The following is a 20,284-nucleotide window of genomic DNA, read 5'->3' on the forward strand; positions in this document are numbered from 1 at the left end:
TGACACCATCTGTTCTGTGTCAAAAACTTCACTCAAATACATCAGCTGAGTTCCAATAGTGGCCATAAAAGTTTTGTCGAATTCTGCTGCAAAATTCTCTTTCTCCAGACTTAGCTTTCCATATCATCCATGTTGGTATGTTGTTGTATTTGCTGCATTTATGAACATATCACAATTTATTTTTTATCGCACATAGGCAGACATTTGGTGTTTTTCCCATTTTCGCTACCGTAAAGCTGCAGCGAGTGCTCTTATACACATCTCCACATGCACAAACGTGTTGGCTTTTGTTCCTTAATCATTTATTTTACTCATGTAAGAAGTATTCTCTATGTAGCAAAAAAAAAAAAAAAATTCTAATACTCTTACACCTGACAACACAACTTTAAAACAGTGTTATAATATCGCAACGATGTTTTTAACCTGTATCCTCTCACGTAAGTCACCAGGGATATCGTTTGTGGATATCATAGAATATTTTAAGGTTGAATAAAAAATAGGAAAGGGGGATAGTATACTTTCAAGAAACTTAGGGTCAGTTTGTTGTTATTGTTGTTATGTGCCATCGAGTCAATTCTGACTCATAGCATCCCTATAGGACAGAGTAGAACTACCCGATAGGGTTTCCCAGGCTGTAATCTTTATGGAAGCAGATCGCCAGGTCTTCTGGTGGGTTCCAACCACCGACCTTTCAGCTAGCAACGATCACTTAACAGTTGTACCATCGGGGCTCTTCAGGGTCAGTTTAAGGACTTCTTAGTTCCCCATCACACTGATCTTACCCTTTTTCTGTTTCCTTGTCATTAAGCTGGTTGGAATCTGCCTGACTCACAATTCCCCCTATATGGGCCAAGAGCCAACTGACTATAACATTTAGCCACTAATTTAATATAAACTGTTAAAAATATACAAATTACTCACTTACTGCACTGAACAGGAATAAGTAACATTTATGTTTTTTGTTGATTTTTATTTTATTAGTACTACTATATGCAAGGCCCTGTTATAACCTCTGGAGTATCCAAAGATGACACAGTCCTTGGAAAAACTTAGAGTAACACAAGGAAGAGATACTTAAGAATAATAATCATTAGGATTGCAGCAACTGAAATAGAACTTTTATTTTCTCCTTTAGTGTCACTCAGGAAATGCTTGTCTCCTGCTGTTGATGAATAATTTCGGAGTACTATGGATCATGCTGAAGAAAATGAAATCCTTGTAGCAACCCAGAAGTACTGTGTGGAAAGGCCTATCTTTAGTCATCCAGTCCTCCAGGAAAGGCTACATAAGAAGGACAAGATTTCGGATTCCATTGGGGATAAGCTGAAACAGGCATTCACGTATGTTGTGTTTTAACCTATTTTCTTTATTCTGTCATCAAGTTAGAAGAGAAGCAAATCTGTCTGGTGAAGTGGATAAAATAATGAATGGTGGACACTCATGATTTACAGGACTGTCCGCAACAGTTCAGTGAGTGTTAGGTGTTTGAGTGAGCACAGGCTTCATGATATATGCCACCATATTTATTGAACCCCTACTATGATTTACTTTTGTGTAAGCATTTATGTGAAAAACCCACTTCTCCACCCACCTTCAAAATATCCACTCTTCTCTGGAATGACCCAGGAATGTTCCAGCCACTGTCTTTTTGTCCACCCCAGGCGTCTACCCCATCGGGCAACACTCTGAATCTAAATCCCCAACATTTCGTGTTAAGGACCCTCAGCTTACTGTGACTCTGCATTTTGGAGAACACTTTACACACCCTTGTTGCAGGCCTAAGAATGTTAGTATACATGGGTCTGATGTTACCTGTTGATCATTCCCAGACTTCAAAATCAAACTACTTTAATGCTGCCACCTGAACACTTGAGAGCATACCTTCTGTACTCTGTGCTCATCTAATCTTCACGGTGACCCTATCTCTAGATACTACCATCAGGAGAAGTTAAAAATGTAGACTCTGTTGCCAGACTGACTTTTAATCCTGGTCTCACCACTGACCACCTTTGTACTTCAGTTTTCTGCTCTGTAAAGTGGGGCTAATAGTAGTACCCACCTCATAGGCTACTGGGGGTTCAAATATGTTAACATACATAAAGTACAAAGTAGATGGCAAGCACTATGTTAGTGACCACTGTTATTAATACCTTAGTTTTCTAAACAAGGAGACTGGTATGTTTCGTTGAAATCTATTGCTTTTGCCACAGATGCCTTATGTTTTGCTTCCAAAATCTTCCTTTATCTAATTACCAGACACTATTAAGTTCTAAAGACACTATATAAAATACCATGTATGCTGCAATGATGCATTATCTTTTGTACGGATTACAGTGCTTGCTTGTCACCAGGAGGATCAAGGCTGTCCTAGTAGTGGTAGAGCTATGCTCATCTGTCCATAGTCATACTCAGTGACATCTTGCCAACATAAACTAGCAATAGGAATGACTGAGACCCAGAACATAGTCTATGTATCAAAGTTAATTGGCCTATATGGGGATTCAATGCTAAGCCTTCGTTTTATCAACATGGCATTCTACCTAACCAAGACTTGGTCAGCTACTATACTCCAGTAACAAGTGGTGCCTAGACTCTGCCTAATCAAAGACTAAAGCATTGAACACATGTTAATGAAGCTCGATAACACCGTATAAATGCCCTTCATCTTGTAAGGAAGGGGAAAATTAAATGGGCAGACGCCAGTCAGTGGTTCCATATTAAAAAATTAACTACATCAGTGAATAATTCACCTGCTTCACTTTTCTGCCAACATAAAAAATATACTAAGAATTTCCTTAAAATAATAGCCTCTGATGTGTCTCAGTGACATCAAAGTTAAATTTTCCTTATTTGTCGTAGTCAGTTGTAGAGCATTATCATGGAGCCAATTTAGATGTTCCCATTAAAAAAAAAAAAGTAAGAGGCAGCTCTTCTTGCCCCTCATTTCTGCAGGGTGGAAAAGCCCATCCTCAGCACCAACTGTGTTTCCTTATCACTCCAGAATATGAGGAAGGGAAAATACCTCGGTGTGAATTCCACAGAGATGTTGCTCATTTATACTTTCATCTCTTTGTCCTTCCAGATGTACTCCTAAGAAGATAAGAAACATCATTTACATGTTCCTACCCATAACTAAGTGGTTGCCTGCGTATAAATTCAAGGAGTATGTGTTGGGTGACTTGGTCTCAGGCATAAGCACAGGGGTGCTTCAGCTTCCTCAAGGTTAGTAGAATGTATTTCTCTCTCTCACTGTCATTTCCTCAAACAGTTTGCTTAACTTTTTCTGTTTATTTCATCCTATTGCAAATTCATAGTTTTTATTTTTACAAAGATAGTTTTTATATAACATTCTGGTAACCTTTAACTGTCCAAAGGAATTCTTCTGAAGCATATAATCCTTAAAATGTTCCAGGAATATTAGTAATAAGACATGGTGATACTGTTCTGCAAATCAGTACATGTTGATACTAGCTGGAATTGCCTTACTTCTTGTGAAGTCAGTCAGTCAATCGGCATTTTGTTGTGGCTTTTGTTAAGGCTCTTGGCTTCTAAGCCCATGTTCTAATTACAGTGGACCATGATATACTGAGTTCCTCTGCAGCTCTGTGATATTATATGTGATGTAAGAATTTAAGAGGATATTCATTAATTTATTCAGGGGTAGGTCCACAGAGACTTGTTAGGCCAACGAAGAGCTATCTGCGGGACTTAAGTAGGCAGTGATGTAAGGGAATTTACTTTTAAGGTATCTCTCAGGCCGCTGTGTGGAGAATAGGTTTGGTTAGTGGGAGAGCAGTGGAATGAATGCCCCTACGTGGAGACAGTGGCTCAGTGTAGGCAAAGGTAATAGCTTGGGCAGCTCTAGGTCAGCTGGCCAAAAATCTTATTTCCCTCTAGGCAGTTTCCCAGAAATGAATTCCCAAATGTTCAATTTGTCAAAAATCAATTTCCCTGAGGATCAATTCACTGAGTTTTTAATTTCCCAAGTAACTGAATTACCAAAATGTATTAGGCAAAGGCCTTAAATAAGGTTTAGGACCATTTTCTACAGCTCTCTTGCCACCATCACCGCAAGGATAGAGAAAGGAACAGATGCAAAGACAGAGGTAACAGTGGGGTGAGGAGCAGGCAGGTGCTCAGTGTCCAAAATGGGAAACAGAAGATAAAATGACAATCAGTCAAATTGGACTGACAAAGCCACAGGGAACAACTGTGGGGAAGGAATGCGGTAAATTCATGCAAACTAACACTTCAAAAAAAACAATCAAGATCTTGTCTAGTTGAGTTTTCACTAAAATTCCATTCTACAAATTTACAAGCATATCTCGGAGATATTGTGGGTTCAGCTCCAGACCACGGCAATAAAGCGAATATCGCGACAAAGCAAGTTACACAAATTTTTTTGTTTCCCATTGCATATAAAAGTTATGTTTATGCTATGTTGGTGTTACGCTGTTAGGTGCCATCGAGTTAGTTCTGATCCATAGCAACCTTATGTACAACAGAACAAAACACTGCCCAGTCCAGTGCCATTCTCCCAATCATTGTTATGCTTAAGCCCATTTTTGCAGCCACTGTGTCAATCCATCTTGTTGAGGGTCTCCCTCTTTTTTGCTGACCCTCTTTTACCAAGCATGATGTCCTTCTTCAGGGACCGATCCCTCCTGATAACGTGTCCAAAGCGTGTGAGACGTAGTCTCGCCATACTTGCTTCTAAGGAACATTCTGGTCGTACATCTTCCAAGAAAAATTTGTTTGTTCTTTGGGCAGTCCATGGTATATTCAGTATTCTTCCCCAGTACCATAGTTAAAAGGCATCAATTCTTCTTTGATCTTCCTTATTCATTGACCAGCTTTTGCATGAGTGTGAATTGCCTGAAAACACCATGGCTTGGGTCAGGTGCACCTTAGTCTTCAAGGTGACATCTTTGCTTTTCAACACTTTAAAGAGGTCTTTTGCAGCAGATTTGCCCAATGCAATGCATCTTTTGATTTCTTGACTAACTGCTTCCATGGATGTTGATTGTGGATCCAAGTAAAATGAAATCCTTGACACCTTCAGTCTTTTCACCATTTATCCTGATGTTGCTTACTGGTCCAGTTGTGAGGATTTTTGTTTTCTTTATGTTGAGATGTAATCCATACTGAAGGCTGTGGTCTTTGATCTTCATCAGTAAGTGATTCAAGTCCTCTTCACTTTCAACAAGCAAGGTTGTGTCACACGGGTTGTTAATGAGTCTTCCTCCAATCCTTATACCCTGTTCTTCTTCATATAGTCCAGCTTCTTAGATTATTTGCTCAGTGTACAGATTGAAAATATGGCGAAAGCATACAACCCTGATGCACACCTGTCCTGACTTTAAACCATGCAGTATCCCCTCGTTCTGTTTGAACTACTGCTTCTTGATGTATGTACAGGTTACTCATGAGCACAATTAAGTGTTCTGGAATTCCCTTTCTTCACAATGGTATCCATAACTTGTTATGATCCACACAGTCAAATGCCTTTGCATAGTCAATAAAACGCAGGTAAACATCTTTCTAGTATTCTCTGCCTTCAGCCAGGATTCATCTGACATCAGCAATGATATCCCAGGTTCCATGTCCTCTTCTGAATCCAGCTTGAATTTCTGGCAGTTCCCTGTTGATATACTGCTGCAGCCACTTTTGAATGATCTTCAGCAGAATTTTACTTGCATGTGATATTAATGATAATGTTCAATAATTTCTACATTCAGTTGGATCACCTTTCTTGGGAATAGGCATAAATATGGATCTCTTCCAGTCAGTTGTCCAGGAAGCTGTCTTCCAAATTTCTTGGCATAGACAAGTGAGTATTTTCAGCACTGCATCTGTTGAAACATCTCAGTTGGTATTCTGTCAATTCCTGGAGCCTTGTTTTTTGCCAGTGCCTTTAGTGCAGCTTGGACTTCTTCCTTCAGTACCATCGGTTCCGGATCATATGGTACCTCCTGAAATGGTTGAACGTCAACCAATTCTTTTTGGTATAGTGACTCTGTGTATTCCGTCCATCTTCTTTTGATGCATCTTGTATCATTTAATATTTTCCCTGCAAAATCCTTCAATATTGCAACCGAGGCTTAAATTTTTCCTTCAGCTCTTTCAGCTTGAGCAATGCCAAGTGTGTTCTTCCCTTTTGGTTTACTATCTCCAGGTCTTTGCACATGTCATTATAATACTTTACTTTGTCTTCTTGAGCCACCCTTTGAAATCTTCTGTTCAGCTTTTTTAGTTCATCATTTCTTCCTTTTGCTTTAGCTACTCAGCATTCAAGAGCAAGTTTCAGAGTCTCTTCTGATATCCATTTTGGTCTTTTTTTTTTTTTTTCCCTGCCTTTTTAATGACCTCTTGGTTTCTTCATGTATGATGTCCTTCCTCAACTGATCTGGTCTCCGGTCATTAGTGTTCACCCCATCAAATCTGCTCTTGAGATGGTCTCTACCTTCAGGTGGGATGTGCTCAAGGTTGTACTTTGGCGTTCGTGGACTTGTTCTAATTTTCTTCAGTTTCGGCTTGAACTCGCATATGAGCAATTGATGGTCTGTTCTGCAGCTGGCCCCTGGCCTTCTTCTGGCTAATGATATTGAGCTTTCCCATTGTCTCTTGACACAGATGTAGTCTGTGTATTGATTCCTGTGTATTCCATCTGGTGAGGTCCACATGTACTAAAATGTACAGTCACTGTTTATGTTGGTGAAAAAAAGGTATTTGCAAAATTCTGTCACACGGAACCGGGAGCCAAGATGGCGGACTAGGCAGACGTTACCTCGGATCCCTCTTACAACAAAGACACGGAAAAACAAGTGAATCGATCACATACATAACAATCTACGAACCCTGAACAACAAACACAGATTTAGAGACGGAGAACGAACTAATACGGGGAAGCAGCGATAGTTTCCAGAGCCTGGAGCCAGAGTACCAGTCAGGTACGGCACAAGCACAGAGACCTGCTCCACCCCCCTGAACTAACCCCGGGAGGGGGACCAGCCGGTTCCACGGGCGGCGTGGGACGCAGCCGGTAGGAGAAGTCCCCGGGAGGCAGTGACTGATCTTGGAGCAGAAAGAGCAGCATCCGAGCCGGAGAACCGTCCCGCAGGGATTTGGACTGCACACAGGTACGCCATAAACACGGAGAGTTGCTCCACCCCCTGAACTAACCCCGGGAAGGGGACCAGCCGGGTCGCGCGGGCGGCGTGGGACGCAGCCGGTAGGAGAAGTCCCCGGGAGGCAGCGACTGGTATTGGAGTGGGGAGAACAGCGTTCCAGCCGGGACACTCGGTCGCGGCACAAGCACGGGGAGCTACTCCACCCATCTGAACTAACCCCGGGAGGGGGCCCACCTGGTTCACGGGGGCGGCACGGCCACACGACTGGAGAGACGAGAAGTCCCCGGGAGGCAGCGACTGATTTTGGAGTTGAGAGTGCACCGTCCCAGTAGGGGAGCCTTGACGCTGGGCGTGGGGCTGGAAGCGGAGGATCTGACCGTGACTCCAGCGGGCCAGACCCCCTGGGGGCAATCTCCACACAGCCAGCACACATAGGCGACGCGCCCGCGGGAATCTCAGATATAACAGTCATTCCAAGCAAGACAAGCAACTCTGGCTATATTCTGAGGTGCTACTCTCCTATCTCTCTGTTCCCTCCCCCACCCTCCCCAGGCGGCTTCATTAACATCTGAATAGCCTGAGCCAGAGGGAGAACTCTGATAGGGATCTGACTGCAGTTTTTTTTTAGCGGATTTTCTGGAAAAACTAGTTTCCCAGTGATGGCTCGGAGACAACAATCCATATCAAACCACTTAAAGAAGCAGACCATGACAGCTTCTCCAACCCCCCAAACAAAAGAATCAAAATCTTTCCCAAATGAAGATACAATCTTGGAATTATCAGATACAGAATATAAAAAACTAATTTACAGAATGCTTAATGATATCACAAATGAAATTAGGATAACTGCAGAAAAAGCCAAGGAACACACTGATAAAACTGTTGAAGAACTCAAAAAGATTATTCAAGAACATACTGGAAAAATTAATAAGTTGCAAGAATCCATAGAGAGACAACATGTAGAAATCCAAAAGATTAACAATAAAATAACAGAATTAGACAACACACTAGGAAGTCAGAGGAGCAGACTCGAGCAATTAGAATGCAGACTGGGACATCTGGAGGACCAGGGAATCAACACCAACATAGCTGAAAAAAAATCAGATAAAAGAATTAAAAAAAATGAAGAAACCCTAAGAATTATGTGGGACCCTATCAAGAAGGATAACCTGCGGGTGATTGGAGTCCCAGAACAGGGAGGGGGGACAGAAAACACAGAGAAAATAGTTGAAGAACTTCTGACAGAAAACTTCCCTGACATCATGAAAGACGAAAGGATATCTATCCAAGATGCTCATCGAACCCCATTTAAGATTGATACAAAAAGAAAAACACCAAGACATATTATCATCAAACTCACCAAAACCAAAGATAAACAGAAAATTTTAAAAGCAGCCAGGGAGAAAAGAAAGGTTTCCTTCAAGGGAGAATCAATAAGAATATGTTCTGACTACTCAGCAGAAACCATGCAGGCAAGAAGGGAATGGGACGACATATACAGAACACTGAAGGAGAAAAACTGCCAACCAAGGATCATATATCCAGCAAAACTCTCTCTGAAATATGAAGGCGAAATTAAGATATTTACAGACAAACACAAGTTTAGAGAATTTGCAAAAACCAAACCAAAGCTACAAGAAATACTAAAGGATATTGTTTGGTCAGAGAACCAATAATATCAGATATCAGCACAACACAAGGTCACAAAACAGAACGTCCTGATATCAACTCAAATAGGGAAATCACAAAAACAAACAAATTAAGATTAATTAAAAAAAAAAAAATACACATAACAGGGAATCATGGAAGTCAATAGGTAAAAGATCACAATAATCAAAAAGAGGGACTAAATACAGGAGGCATTGAACTGCCATATGGAGAGTGATACAAGGCGATATAGAACAATACAAGTTAGGTTTTTACTTAGTAAAATAGGGGTATATAATGAGGTAACCACAAAAAGGTATAACAACTCTATAACTCAAGATAAAAGCCAAGAAAAACGTAACGACTCAACTAACATAAAGTCAAACACTATGAAAATGAGGATCTCACAATTTACTAAGAAAAACGCCTCAGCACAAAAAAGTATGTGGAAAAATGAAATTGTCAACAACACACATAAAAAGGCATCAAAATGACAGCACTAAAAACTTATTTATCTATAATTACCCTGAATGTAAATGGATTAAATGCACCAATAAAGAGACAGAGAGTCACAGACTGGATAAAGAAACACGATCCATCTATATGCTGCCTACAAGAGACACACCTCAGACTTAGAGACACAAACAAACTAAAGCTCAAAGGATGGAAAAAAGTATATCAAGCAAACAATAAGCAAAAAAGAAGAGGAGTAGCAATATTAATTTCTGACAAAATAGACTTTAGACTTAAATCCACCACAAAGGATAAAGAAGGACACTATATAATGATAAAAGGGACAATTGATCAGGAAGACATAACCATATTAAATATTTACGCACCCAATGACAGGGCTGCAAGATACATAAATCAAATTTTAACAGAACTGAAAAGCGAGATAGATACCTCCACAATTATAGTAGGAGACTTCAACACACCACTGTCGGAGAAGGACAGGACATCCAGTAAGAAGCTCAACAGAGACACGGAAGATCTAATTACAACAATCAACCAACTTGACCTCATTGACTTATACAGAACTCTCCACCCAACTGTTGCAAAATATACTTTTTTTTCCAGCGCACATGGAACATTCTCTAGAATAGACCACATATTAGGTCATAAAACAAACCTTTGCAGAGTCCAAAACATCGAAATATTACAAAGCATCTTCTCAGACCACAAGGCAATAAAACTAGAGATCAATAACAGAAAAACGAGGGAAAAGAAATCAAATACTTGGAAAATGAACAATACCCTCCTGAAAAAAGACTGGGTTATAGAAGACATCAAGGAGGGAATAAGGAAATTCATAGAAAGCAACGAGAATGAAAATACTTCCTATCAAAACCTCTGGGACACAGCAAAAGCAGTGCTCAGGGGCCAATTTATATCAATAAATGCACACATACAAAAAGAAGAAAGAGCCAAACTCAGAGAACTGTCCCTACAACTTGAACAAATAGAAAGTGAGCAACAAAAGAATCCATCAGGCACCAGAAGAAAACAAATAATAAAAATTAGAGCTGAACTAAATGAATTAGAGAACAGAAAAACAATCGAAAGAATTAACAAAGCCAAAAGCTGGTTCTTTGAAAAAATTAACAAAATTGATAAACCATTGGCTAGACTGACTAAAGAAATACAGGAAAGGAAACAAATAACCCGAATAAGAAATGAGAAGGACCACATCACAACAGAACCAAATGAAATTAAAAGAATCATTTCAGATTATTATGAAAAATTGTACTCTAACAAATTTGAAAACCTTGAAGAAATGGATGAATTCCTGGAAAAACACTATCTACCTAAACTAACACATTCAGAAGTAGAACAACTAAATAGACCCATAACAAAAAAAGAGATTGAAACGGTAATCAAAAAACTCCCAACAAAAAAAAGTCCTGGCCCGGACGGCTTCACTGCAGAGTTCTACCAAATTTTCAGAGAAGAGTTAACACCACTACTACTAAAGGTATTCCAAAGCATAGAAAATGACGGAATACTACCCAACTCATTCTATGAAGCCACCATCTCCCTGATACCAAAACCAGGTAAAGACATTACAAAAAAAGAAAATTATAGACCTATATCTCTCATGAACATTGATGCAAAAATCCTCAACAAAATTCTAGCCAATAGAATCCAACGACACATCAAAAAAATAATTCACCCTGATCAAGTGGGATTTATACCAGGTATGCAAGGCTGGTTTAATATCAGAAAAACCATTAATGTAATCCATCACATAAATAAATCAAAAGACAAAAACCACATGATCTTATCAATTGATGCAGAAAAGGCATTTGACAAAGTCCAACACCCATTCATGATAAAAACTCTCACCAAAATAGGAATTGAAGGAAAATTCCTCAACATAATAAAGGGCATCTATGCAAAGCCAACAGCCAATATCACTCTAAATGGAGAGAACCTGAAAGCATTTCCCTTGAGAACGGGAACCAGACAAGGATGCCCTTTATCACCGCTCTTATTCAACATCGTGTTGGAAGTCTTAGCCAGGGCAATCAGGCTAGACAAAGAAATAAAAGGTATCCGGATTGGCAAGGAAGAAGTAAAGTTATCACTATTTGCAGATGACATGATTATATACACAGAAAACCCTAAGGAATCCTCCAGAAAACTACTGAAACTAATAGAAGAGTTTGGCAGAGTCTCAGGTTATAAAATAAACATACAAAAATCACTTGGATTCCTCTACATCAACAAAAAGAACACCGAAGAGGAAATTACCAAATCAATACCATTCACAATAGCCCCCAAGAAGATAAGATACTTAGGAATAAATCTTACCAAGGATGTAAAAGACCTATACAAAGAAAACTACAAAGCTCTACTACAAGGAATTCAAAAGGACATACTTAAGTGGAAAAACATACCTTGCTCATGGATAGGAAGACTTAACATAGTAAAAATGTCTATTCTACCAAAAGCCATCTATACATTTAACGCACTTCCGATCCAAATTCCAATGTCATATTTTAAGGGGATAGAGAAACAAATCACCAATTTCATATGGAACGGAAAGAAGCCCCGGATAAGCAAAGCACTACTGAAAAAGAAGAAGAAAGTGGGAGGCCTCACCTTACCTGACTTCAGAACCTATTATACAGCCACAGTAGTCAAAACAGCCTGGTATTGGTACAACAACAGACACATAGACCAATGGAACAGAATTGAGAACCCAGACATAGATCCATCCACGTATGAGCAGCTGATATTTGACAAAGGACCAGTGTCAATTAACTGGGGAAAAGATAGACTTTTTAACAAATGGTGCTGGCATAACTGGATATCCATTTGCAAAAAAATGAAACAGGACCCATACCTCACACCATGCACAAAAACTAACTCCAAGTGGATCAAAGACCTAAACATAAAGACTAAAACGATAAAGATCATGGAAGAAAAAATTGGGACAACCCTAGGAGCCCTAATACAAGGTATAAACAGAATACAAAACATTACCAAAAATGATGAAGAGAAACCCGATAACTGGGAGCTCCTAAAAATCAAACACCTATGCTCATCTAAAGACTTCACCAAAAGAGTAAAAAGACCACCTACAGATTGGGAAAGAATTTTCAGCTATGACATCTCCGACCAGCGCCTGATCTCTAAAATCTACATGATTCTGTCAAAACTCAACCACAAAAAGACAAACAACCCAATCAAGAAGTGGGCAAAGGATATGAACACACATTTCTCTAAAGAAGATATTCAGGCAGCCAACAGATACATGAGAAAATGCTCTCGATCATTAGCCATTAGAGAAATGCAAATTAAAACTACGATGAGATTCCATCTCACACCAGCAAGGCTGGCATTAATCCAAAAAACACAAAATAATAAATGTTGGAGAGGCTGCGGAGAGATTGGAACTCTCATACACTGCTGGTGGGAATGTCAAATGGTACAACCACTTTGGAAATCTATCTGGCGTTATCTTAAACAGTTAGAAATAGAACTACCATACAACCCAGAAATCCCACTCCTAGGAATATACCCTAGAGATACAAGAGCCTTCATACAAACAGATATATGCACACCCATGTTTATTGCAGCTCTGTTTACAATAGCAAAAAGTTGGAAGCAACCAAGGTGTCCATCAACGGATGAATGGGTAAATAAATTGTGGTATATTCACACAATGGAATACTACGCATCGATAAAGAACAGTGACGAATCTCTGAAACATTTCATAACATGGAGGAACCTGGAAGGCATTATGCTGAGCGAAATTAGTCAGAGGCAAAAGGACAAATATTGTATAAGACCACTATTATAAGATCTTGAGAAATAGTAAACCTGAGAAGAACACATACTTTTGTGGTTACGAGGGGGGGAGGGAGGGAGGGTGGGAGAGGGTTTTTTATTGATTAATCAGTAGATAAGAACTGCTTTAGGTGAAGGGAAAGACAACACTCAATACATGGAAGGTCAGCTCAATTGGACTGGACCAAAAGCAAAGAAGTTTCCGGGATAAAATGAATGCTTCAAAGGTCAGCGGAGCAAGCGCGGGGGTCTGGGGAACATGGTTTGCGGGGACTTCTAAGTCAATTGGCAAAATAATTCTATTATGAAATCATTCTGCATCCCACTTTGAAATGTGGCGTCTGGGGTCTTAAATGCTAACAAGCAGCCATCTAAGATGCAGCAATTGGTCTCAACCCACCTGGAGCAAAGGAAAATGAAGAACACCAAGCCCACATGACAACTAAGAGCCCAAGAGACAGAAAGGGCCACATGAACCAGAGACCTACATCATCCTGAGACCAGAAGAACTAGTTGGTGCCCGGCCACAATCGATGACTGCCCTGACAGGGAGCTCAGCAGAGGACCCCTGAGGGAGCAGGAGATCAGTGGGATGCAGACCCCAAATTCTCATAAGAAGACCAAACTTAATGGTCTGACTGAGACTGGAGGAATCCCGGCGGCCATGCTCCCCAGACCTTCTGTTGACACAGGACAGGAACCATCCCCGAAGACAACTCATCAGAAATGAAAGGGACTGGTCAGCGGGTGGGAGAGAGATGCTGATGAAGAGTGAGCTAATTATATCAGGTGGACACTTGAGATTGTGTTGGCAACTCTTGCCTGGAGGGGGGATGGGAGGATAGAGAGAGAGGGAAGCCGGCAAAATTGTCAAGAAAGGAGAGACTGAAAGGGCTGACTCAAGACGGGGAGAGTAAGTGGGAGTAGGGAGTGAGATGTATGTAAACTTATATGTGACAGACTGATTGGATTTGTAAACGTTCACTTGAAGCTTAATAAAAGTTATTATAAAAAAAAAAAAAAAAAAAAAAAATTCTGTCACACAATCTCCAGCATCGTTTCCATCACCAAGGCCATATTTTCCAACTACCAATCCTTCTTCTTTGTTTCCAACTTTCGCATTCCAGTCACCATTAATTATCAATGCATGCTGATTGCATGTTCGATCAATTTCAGACTAAAGAAGTTAGTAAAAATCTTCAATTTCTTCATCTTTGGCCTTAGTGGTTGGTGCATAACTTTGAATAATAGTCGTATTAATTGGTCTTCCTTGTAGGCATGTGGATATTATCCTATCACTGACAGTTTTATACTTCAAGATAGATCTTGAAATGTTCTTTTTGACAGTGAATGCAATGCCATTCCTCTTCGAGCTGTCATTCCTGGCATAGTACACCTTATGATTATCCAATTCAAAATGCAACAGCATTATGTCTAAAAAAAATGTACATGCATTAATTATAAAATAATTTATTTCCAGAAGGTGCTAACCATCATCTGAGCCTTCAGCAAGTCATAATCTTTTTGCTGGTGGAGGGTCTTGCCTCGATATGGACGGCTGCTGACTACTCAGAATGGTGGTTGCTGAAGGTTGGGGGTGCTGTGGCAATTTCTTAAAATAAGATGACAATGAAGTTTTCTACATCAATTGACTCTTCCTTACCTGGAAGATTTCCCTGTAGCATATGATGCTACTTGATAGCATTTTACTTACAGTAGAGCTTTCAGAATTGGAACCAGTCGTCTCAAATCCTGCCCCTGCTTTATCAACTAAGTGTATGTTGTATTCTATATCTTCTGTTGTCATGTCAACAATGTTCACAGCATTTTCACCATGAGTTGATTCCATCTCAAGTAACCACTTTCTTTGCTCATCCATAAGAAACAACTCCTCACCCATTAAATTTCTATCATGAGATTGCAGCAATTCAGTCACACTTCCAGCCTCCACTTCTAATTCTAGTTCTCTTGCTGTTTCTACTACATTTGCAGTTACTTCCTCCACTGAAGTCTTGAACCCCTCAGAGATGTCCTCGAAGGTTGGAACCAACTTCTTCCAAACTCCTGTTAATGTTGATATTTTGACCACTTCCCATGAATCGTGAATGTTCTTAATGCCATCTCGAATGGTTAATCCTTTCTAGAAGATTTTCAATTTACTTTGCCCAGATCCATCAGAGGAATCATTATCTATGGCAGCTATATAGCCTTACAAAATGTATTTCTTAAACAATAAGACTTGAAAGTTGAAATTACTCCTTGATCCGTGGCCTGCAGAATGGATGTTTTGTTAGCAGTCATGAAAGTAACTTCATTCTCCCTGTGCATCTCCAGCAGAGCTCTCTTGGGTGACCTGGTACATTGTCAATGAGCAATAATATTTTGAAAGGAATCTTTTTTTCTGAGCAGTAAGTCTCAACAGTGGGCTTAAAATATTCAGTAAACCATGTTATAAACAGATATGCTTCCATCTGGGGCTTGTTGTTCCATTTATAGAGCACAGGTAGAGTAGATTTAGCATAATTCTTAAAGGCCCTAGGATTTTCGGAATGGCAAATGAGCATTGGCTTCAACTTAAAGTTACCAGCTGTATTTGCCCCTAACAAGAGGGTCAAATCATCCTTTGAAGCTTTCGAGGCAGGCATTGACTTCTCCTCTCTAGCTATGAAAGTCCTAGATGGCATCTTCTTCCAATATAAGGCTGTTTCGTTTACATTGAAAATCTGTTGTTTAGTGTAGCCACCTTCATCAGTTATCTTAGCTAGATCTTCTAGATAACTCGTTGCAGCTTCTACATCACCACATGATACTTCACCTTGCACTTTCATGTTATAGAGATGGCTTCTTTCCTTAAACCTCATGAATCAACTTCTGCTAGCTTCAAACTTTTCTTCTGCAGCTTCTTTACCTCTCTCAGCCTTCATAGAATTGAAAAGAATTAGGACCTTGCTATGGATTAGGCTTTTGCTTAAGGGAATGTTAGGGCTGGGTTGATCTTCTATAGAGACCACTAAAACTTTCTGCATATCAGCAATAAGGCTGTTTCACTTTCTTATCATGTGTTCACTGGAGTAGCATTTTTAATTTCCTTCAAGAATTTTTCTTTGCATTCACAGCTTGGCTAACTGTCTGGGACAAGAGGTCTAATTTTCAGCCTATCTCAGCTTTCAACATGCCTTTCTCACTAAACTTAATCATTTCTAGCTTTTGATTTAAAGTGAGAGATGTGTGACTCTCCCTTTCACTTAAACACTGAGAGACCATTGTACTAATTGGCCTAGTGTCAATACTGTCATGTCGTGGAATAGGGAGGCCCAAGGAAGGGGAGAGGGACAGGGTAACAGCCAGTTGGTGGAGCATTCAGAACACATACAACATTTATCAATTAAGTTGCCATCCTATATGAGCACAGTGAGTGGCACCCCAAAATAATTGCAATAGTAACATCAAAAATCACTGATCACAGATCACCATAACAGACATAATAATAATGAAAAAGTTTGTAATATTGTGAGAATTACCAAAAATGTGACACAGAGATGTGAAATGAGCATATGCTGTTGGAAAAATGGTGCCAATAGACTTGCTTGATGCAGAGTTGCCACAAACCTTCAATTTGGAAAAAAAAAAACAACAAAAAATGCACAATCAGCGAAGCACACCAAAGCAAGGTATGCCTGTATTTTCAATCATTTGGCCTCCTTCCGTCTTTAACTAGGGTGGTAGCTACAGAAAGAATTGGAATGGCACATGTTGTATCTTGTAGGTAAAATCTGCAGGATTTGCTGTTGAATTAATTTTGACAGAATGTGTAATGGGGTGTGTCAAGAATTACTATAAGGTTTCTAGGCTGATGAGTTGAATGTGGAAGACAGTGAGGAAGAGGCATGGTCAACAGCAACTCCCAGGTTTCTGGTTCAAACACTTGGTAGATGGAGGTGCCAAATGCAGACATAATGAAGACATGAGGAGAAATAGAAATAAGGGGTAAATTCTGAACATGTTATATTTTGAGATGCTTGTGAGATAGACAAGGGGGCACTTAATTTGTCTTTAATAGATGTGTAGGCTCAAAAGAGAGGTGTAGGCTAGAGATATAAATTTGGGAATTGTTGGCATATAGATAAGAGTTTAAACCATGACAGTAGGCAAGACCATCCAGAGAAAGACTATGGAGTGAAAAGAAAAGAAAGTCAAGATCAAGCTCTGTCCAGCATAAAGGCCATATAGAGAAGGAGGAACCAGCAGAAGAGACTAAAAGAAATGACTGGAAAAGAGGAAGGAAAACCAGGAGCATGTGGTATTACAGAAAGGAAGAAATTATTTCAAAACAGGGAATGATCCAGTAGGTCAAGTGCTGCTGAGACGTATAGATCATCTCACAATCAAACTTGTATGGAAAGGATATTGTTAAGCCCATCACTAGTTAATGAAAATAGAGAAGTAAAGATTTTCTAGTTATCCCAGAATTTTGGCTCAGGCTCCAAGGCTAAGAACAAATGGTATCTATTGCCTACACATTCTGAAGAGTGATGCCAGACCAGCTATGCAGGGCTATGAGTGAAATGACACTGAAACTCTCTAGGTGACCCTTAGTGCATCACTTCAACAGAATATGTGATATGAGGGGACAAGGATACTGATACGAGATTTGGAATGAGAATTTTTTAGAGAGAGGTTAAAGCCTTATGCATTTTTCCTCCACCTAAAGTCAAGTCACTGCAAGAGAACCACTCAGAATGTTCTGCACATGTCCCCTGGAGTTGTGGAGAAGGCTGCCTAATTCTTGCATGACAAAGGTAAAGGATAGTGTGAACTGCCTATGGCAGCAGAACGGAGAGAGCACACACCAGCGGATGAAGCCTGCACTTCCAGAGTTTCTGGGATAAAGGTGCTGAGTTTTCCCATTGAATAACTGGGCACCCTGGAAGGTAAAGAAAGTGGAGTGAAAATAAGGGAAAGAAGGTGGAATGAAAAGAAAAGAGAACCAAGATCAAGGTTTGGCTAATTTGAAAGGTACCCTGTCCACGAATACTGCTTACAGATGAGCATACGACAGCAGACAGAACTGAATGGATGTACCTTCGAATAAGGGGCTACGAGAGGAATCAATGGGTCAGGTGGAGGAGTCATTGCATTGACCAGTGAATGGTACAGCAGGGGTTCCTTATTGAAGAGTGGTCACCAATGAACCTGCAAGAACAGCCCATTAGAGAAAGCCAGCATTTGAACATCAACACCAGATTACAACTGCACCAGTAGAGTAAGACTTTTTCTGCCCTTATCTAATTTGTGAAAGAATAAACTAGAAAAAGAAGTCTAAAAAAAAAAAAAAAGAAGTCTACTCCCTAGCAAAAAAGAAACAAGGGAATGGTCTCAGCCTGGACTCCGTAAGTACAAATATAGGATTACGTGTAGGATTGGGGTGGAAGGGTGAGCAGGTTGAGACACATAAGCTTAAATTAAGATGGTTCTCACTTGTTCATTGGTGATAAAGAACCAAAAAGAAAAATACATATAACCCGTCTGTTTTCATTTCCGTTTGTTTTTTTATTCCACAGGTTTAGCTTTTGCAACGTTGGCAGCTGTGCCTCCAGTGTTCGGCCTGTACTCTTCATTTTACCCTGTTATCATGTACTGTTTCTTTGGAACCTCCAGGCACATATCCATAGGTAAAAGCTTGTACTTGACATTTTAGTACCTACCTTCACGGATTTCAAGTTTATGCCAGAGAAATCACATGGTAGTTACTAGAACATCTTCTTAATAATAGCTTTTGTTGCCGCATACAGAACAGGTGTTTTAAAAAATAAACCCCCTGCAAGATTTCTGGAACTAATAGCTTTCTTATAGTCTTGGGATAATCAAAAGGAATAATTTTCTTGTATATAAAGAACAATTGTTGAAATCTGTGAAATTAGAGAAATGCTTCGTTTCATAATACAATTTGAATGCATCTAGTTTTTATTTATTTTAATAGTGGTACTTCAAATTCCTAATTACTAAGCATGTTCTGCATTTTTATCATGTCTAAGGCTCTGAATTGTATGTGTTTTCTCTTTAGTGTAGTTAGGATCAGGTGCATATGGATTTCTTAATAGTGTTGGCACTGCGTGAAGTTACCACTAGCATACACACACACGCACACACAATGTTATCTATTGCTGCGTAATAAATAGCCCAGAATTTAGCAGCTTAAAACAAAACATCATTTTATTATCTCTCACAGTTCCTTTGGGTCAGGAATTTGGGAAGGGCTTGTCTGAGGGGTTCTGGTTCAGGTCTTTCATGCAGTTGAGAGTCAGAAGGTAGTTGGAGCTGGAGCAGCTAGGGATAGGCTGAATCACTCTCTCTCACTCGTTCCTCTTCCTCTTCCTTTTCTTCTTCTTCTCCTGCTCTCCTCCTTACTTCCTCTCATTCTTTTCCTTCTTCCCTTCCATCACGTGGTCGCAGGACTTCTCCACTTGGCCTACTTTGTGCTTTCTTACACATGGTGGCTCAGGGCTCCAGCACAAGTATTAAAACTCTCAAGGTGGAAGTTGTATCACGTTTTATTGTCAAGGCTCAGAAGTCACATAATATCACTTTTGCTGCCTTTTTTTTTTTTTTGGTTAGTAGCAAGTCACAAGCCAACCCAGACTCATGAAAAAAAAGGAATTAGACTCCACTTTTTGATGACGAAGTGTCAAACGTCTGGAAGAGTCTGTGGGTGGGAGATATTGTTGTGGCCATTTTTGGAAAATACAATCTGCCATGCAACTTACGCACACACCAGGAGCAGGGTGCTAAAGGAGAGCAGTGTAATTTCATTTCAAGGATAACTTTCTGACCTCACATGGGTCCCTTGGCATGGTGGCAACAACCATATTAGATACACTGAAAATGGTTGCCCTGGACTCCTGGACAATGATCATTAATGCTTCATTTTTTCAGGTCCTTTTGCTGTTATTAGCCTGATGATTGGTGGTGTGGCTGTCCGGCTAGTACCAGATGATATAGTAATTCCGGGAGGAGTAAATGCAACCAATGGTACAGAAGCAAGAGATGCTTTGAGAGTAAAAGTTGCCATGTCTGTGACCTTACTTTCAGGAATCATTCAGGTAAAATTCAAAGATGGGAAAATGGACTTTTACATGTTCATTTAATGAATATCTACTGAGCACTCCTGGCTAGTCTTCCCACATGGTGGAAGTCAGCCAGCAAAAACCCAGAGC

At 39.9% G+C, this 20,284-nt stretch overlaps 1 protein-coding gene across 5 annotated transcripts in view; it reads left to right on the forward strand.

Annotated features, from left to right (window-relative positions):
- Positions 1 to 1,188: 1,188 nt before the first annotated feature.
- The window catches only part of SLC26A5 (solute carrier family 26 member 5), a 44,706-nt gene continuing 25,610 nt past the window's right edge, over positions 1,189 to 20,284 (forward strand). For all 5 annotated transcript variants that reach the window (XM_064289886.1, XM_064289887.1, XM_064289888.1 and 2 more), the window contains exons 1-4: positions 1,189 to 1,340; positions 3,083 to 3,222; positions 18,632 to 18,742; positions 20,004 to 20,170. In XM_064289886.1, coding sequence (XP_064145956.1) covers positions 1,189 to 1,340; positions 3,083 to 3,222; positions 18,632 to 18,742; positions 20,004 to 20,170 — 570 coding nt within the window. The remainder of the gene's footprint in view (positions 1,341 to 3,082; positions 3,223 to 18,631; positions 18,743 to 20,003; positions 20,171 to 20,284) is intronic.

This window comes from Loxodonta africana, chromosome 8 (assembly GCF_030014295.1).
Source record: "Loxodonta africana isolate mLoxAfr1 chromosome 8, mLoxAfr1.hap2, whole genome shotgun sequence".
NCBI lineage: Eukaryota > Metazoa > Chordata > Mammalia > Proboscidea > Elephantidae > Loxodonta > Loxodonta africana.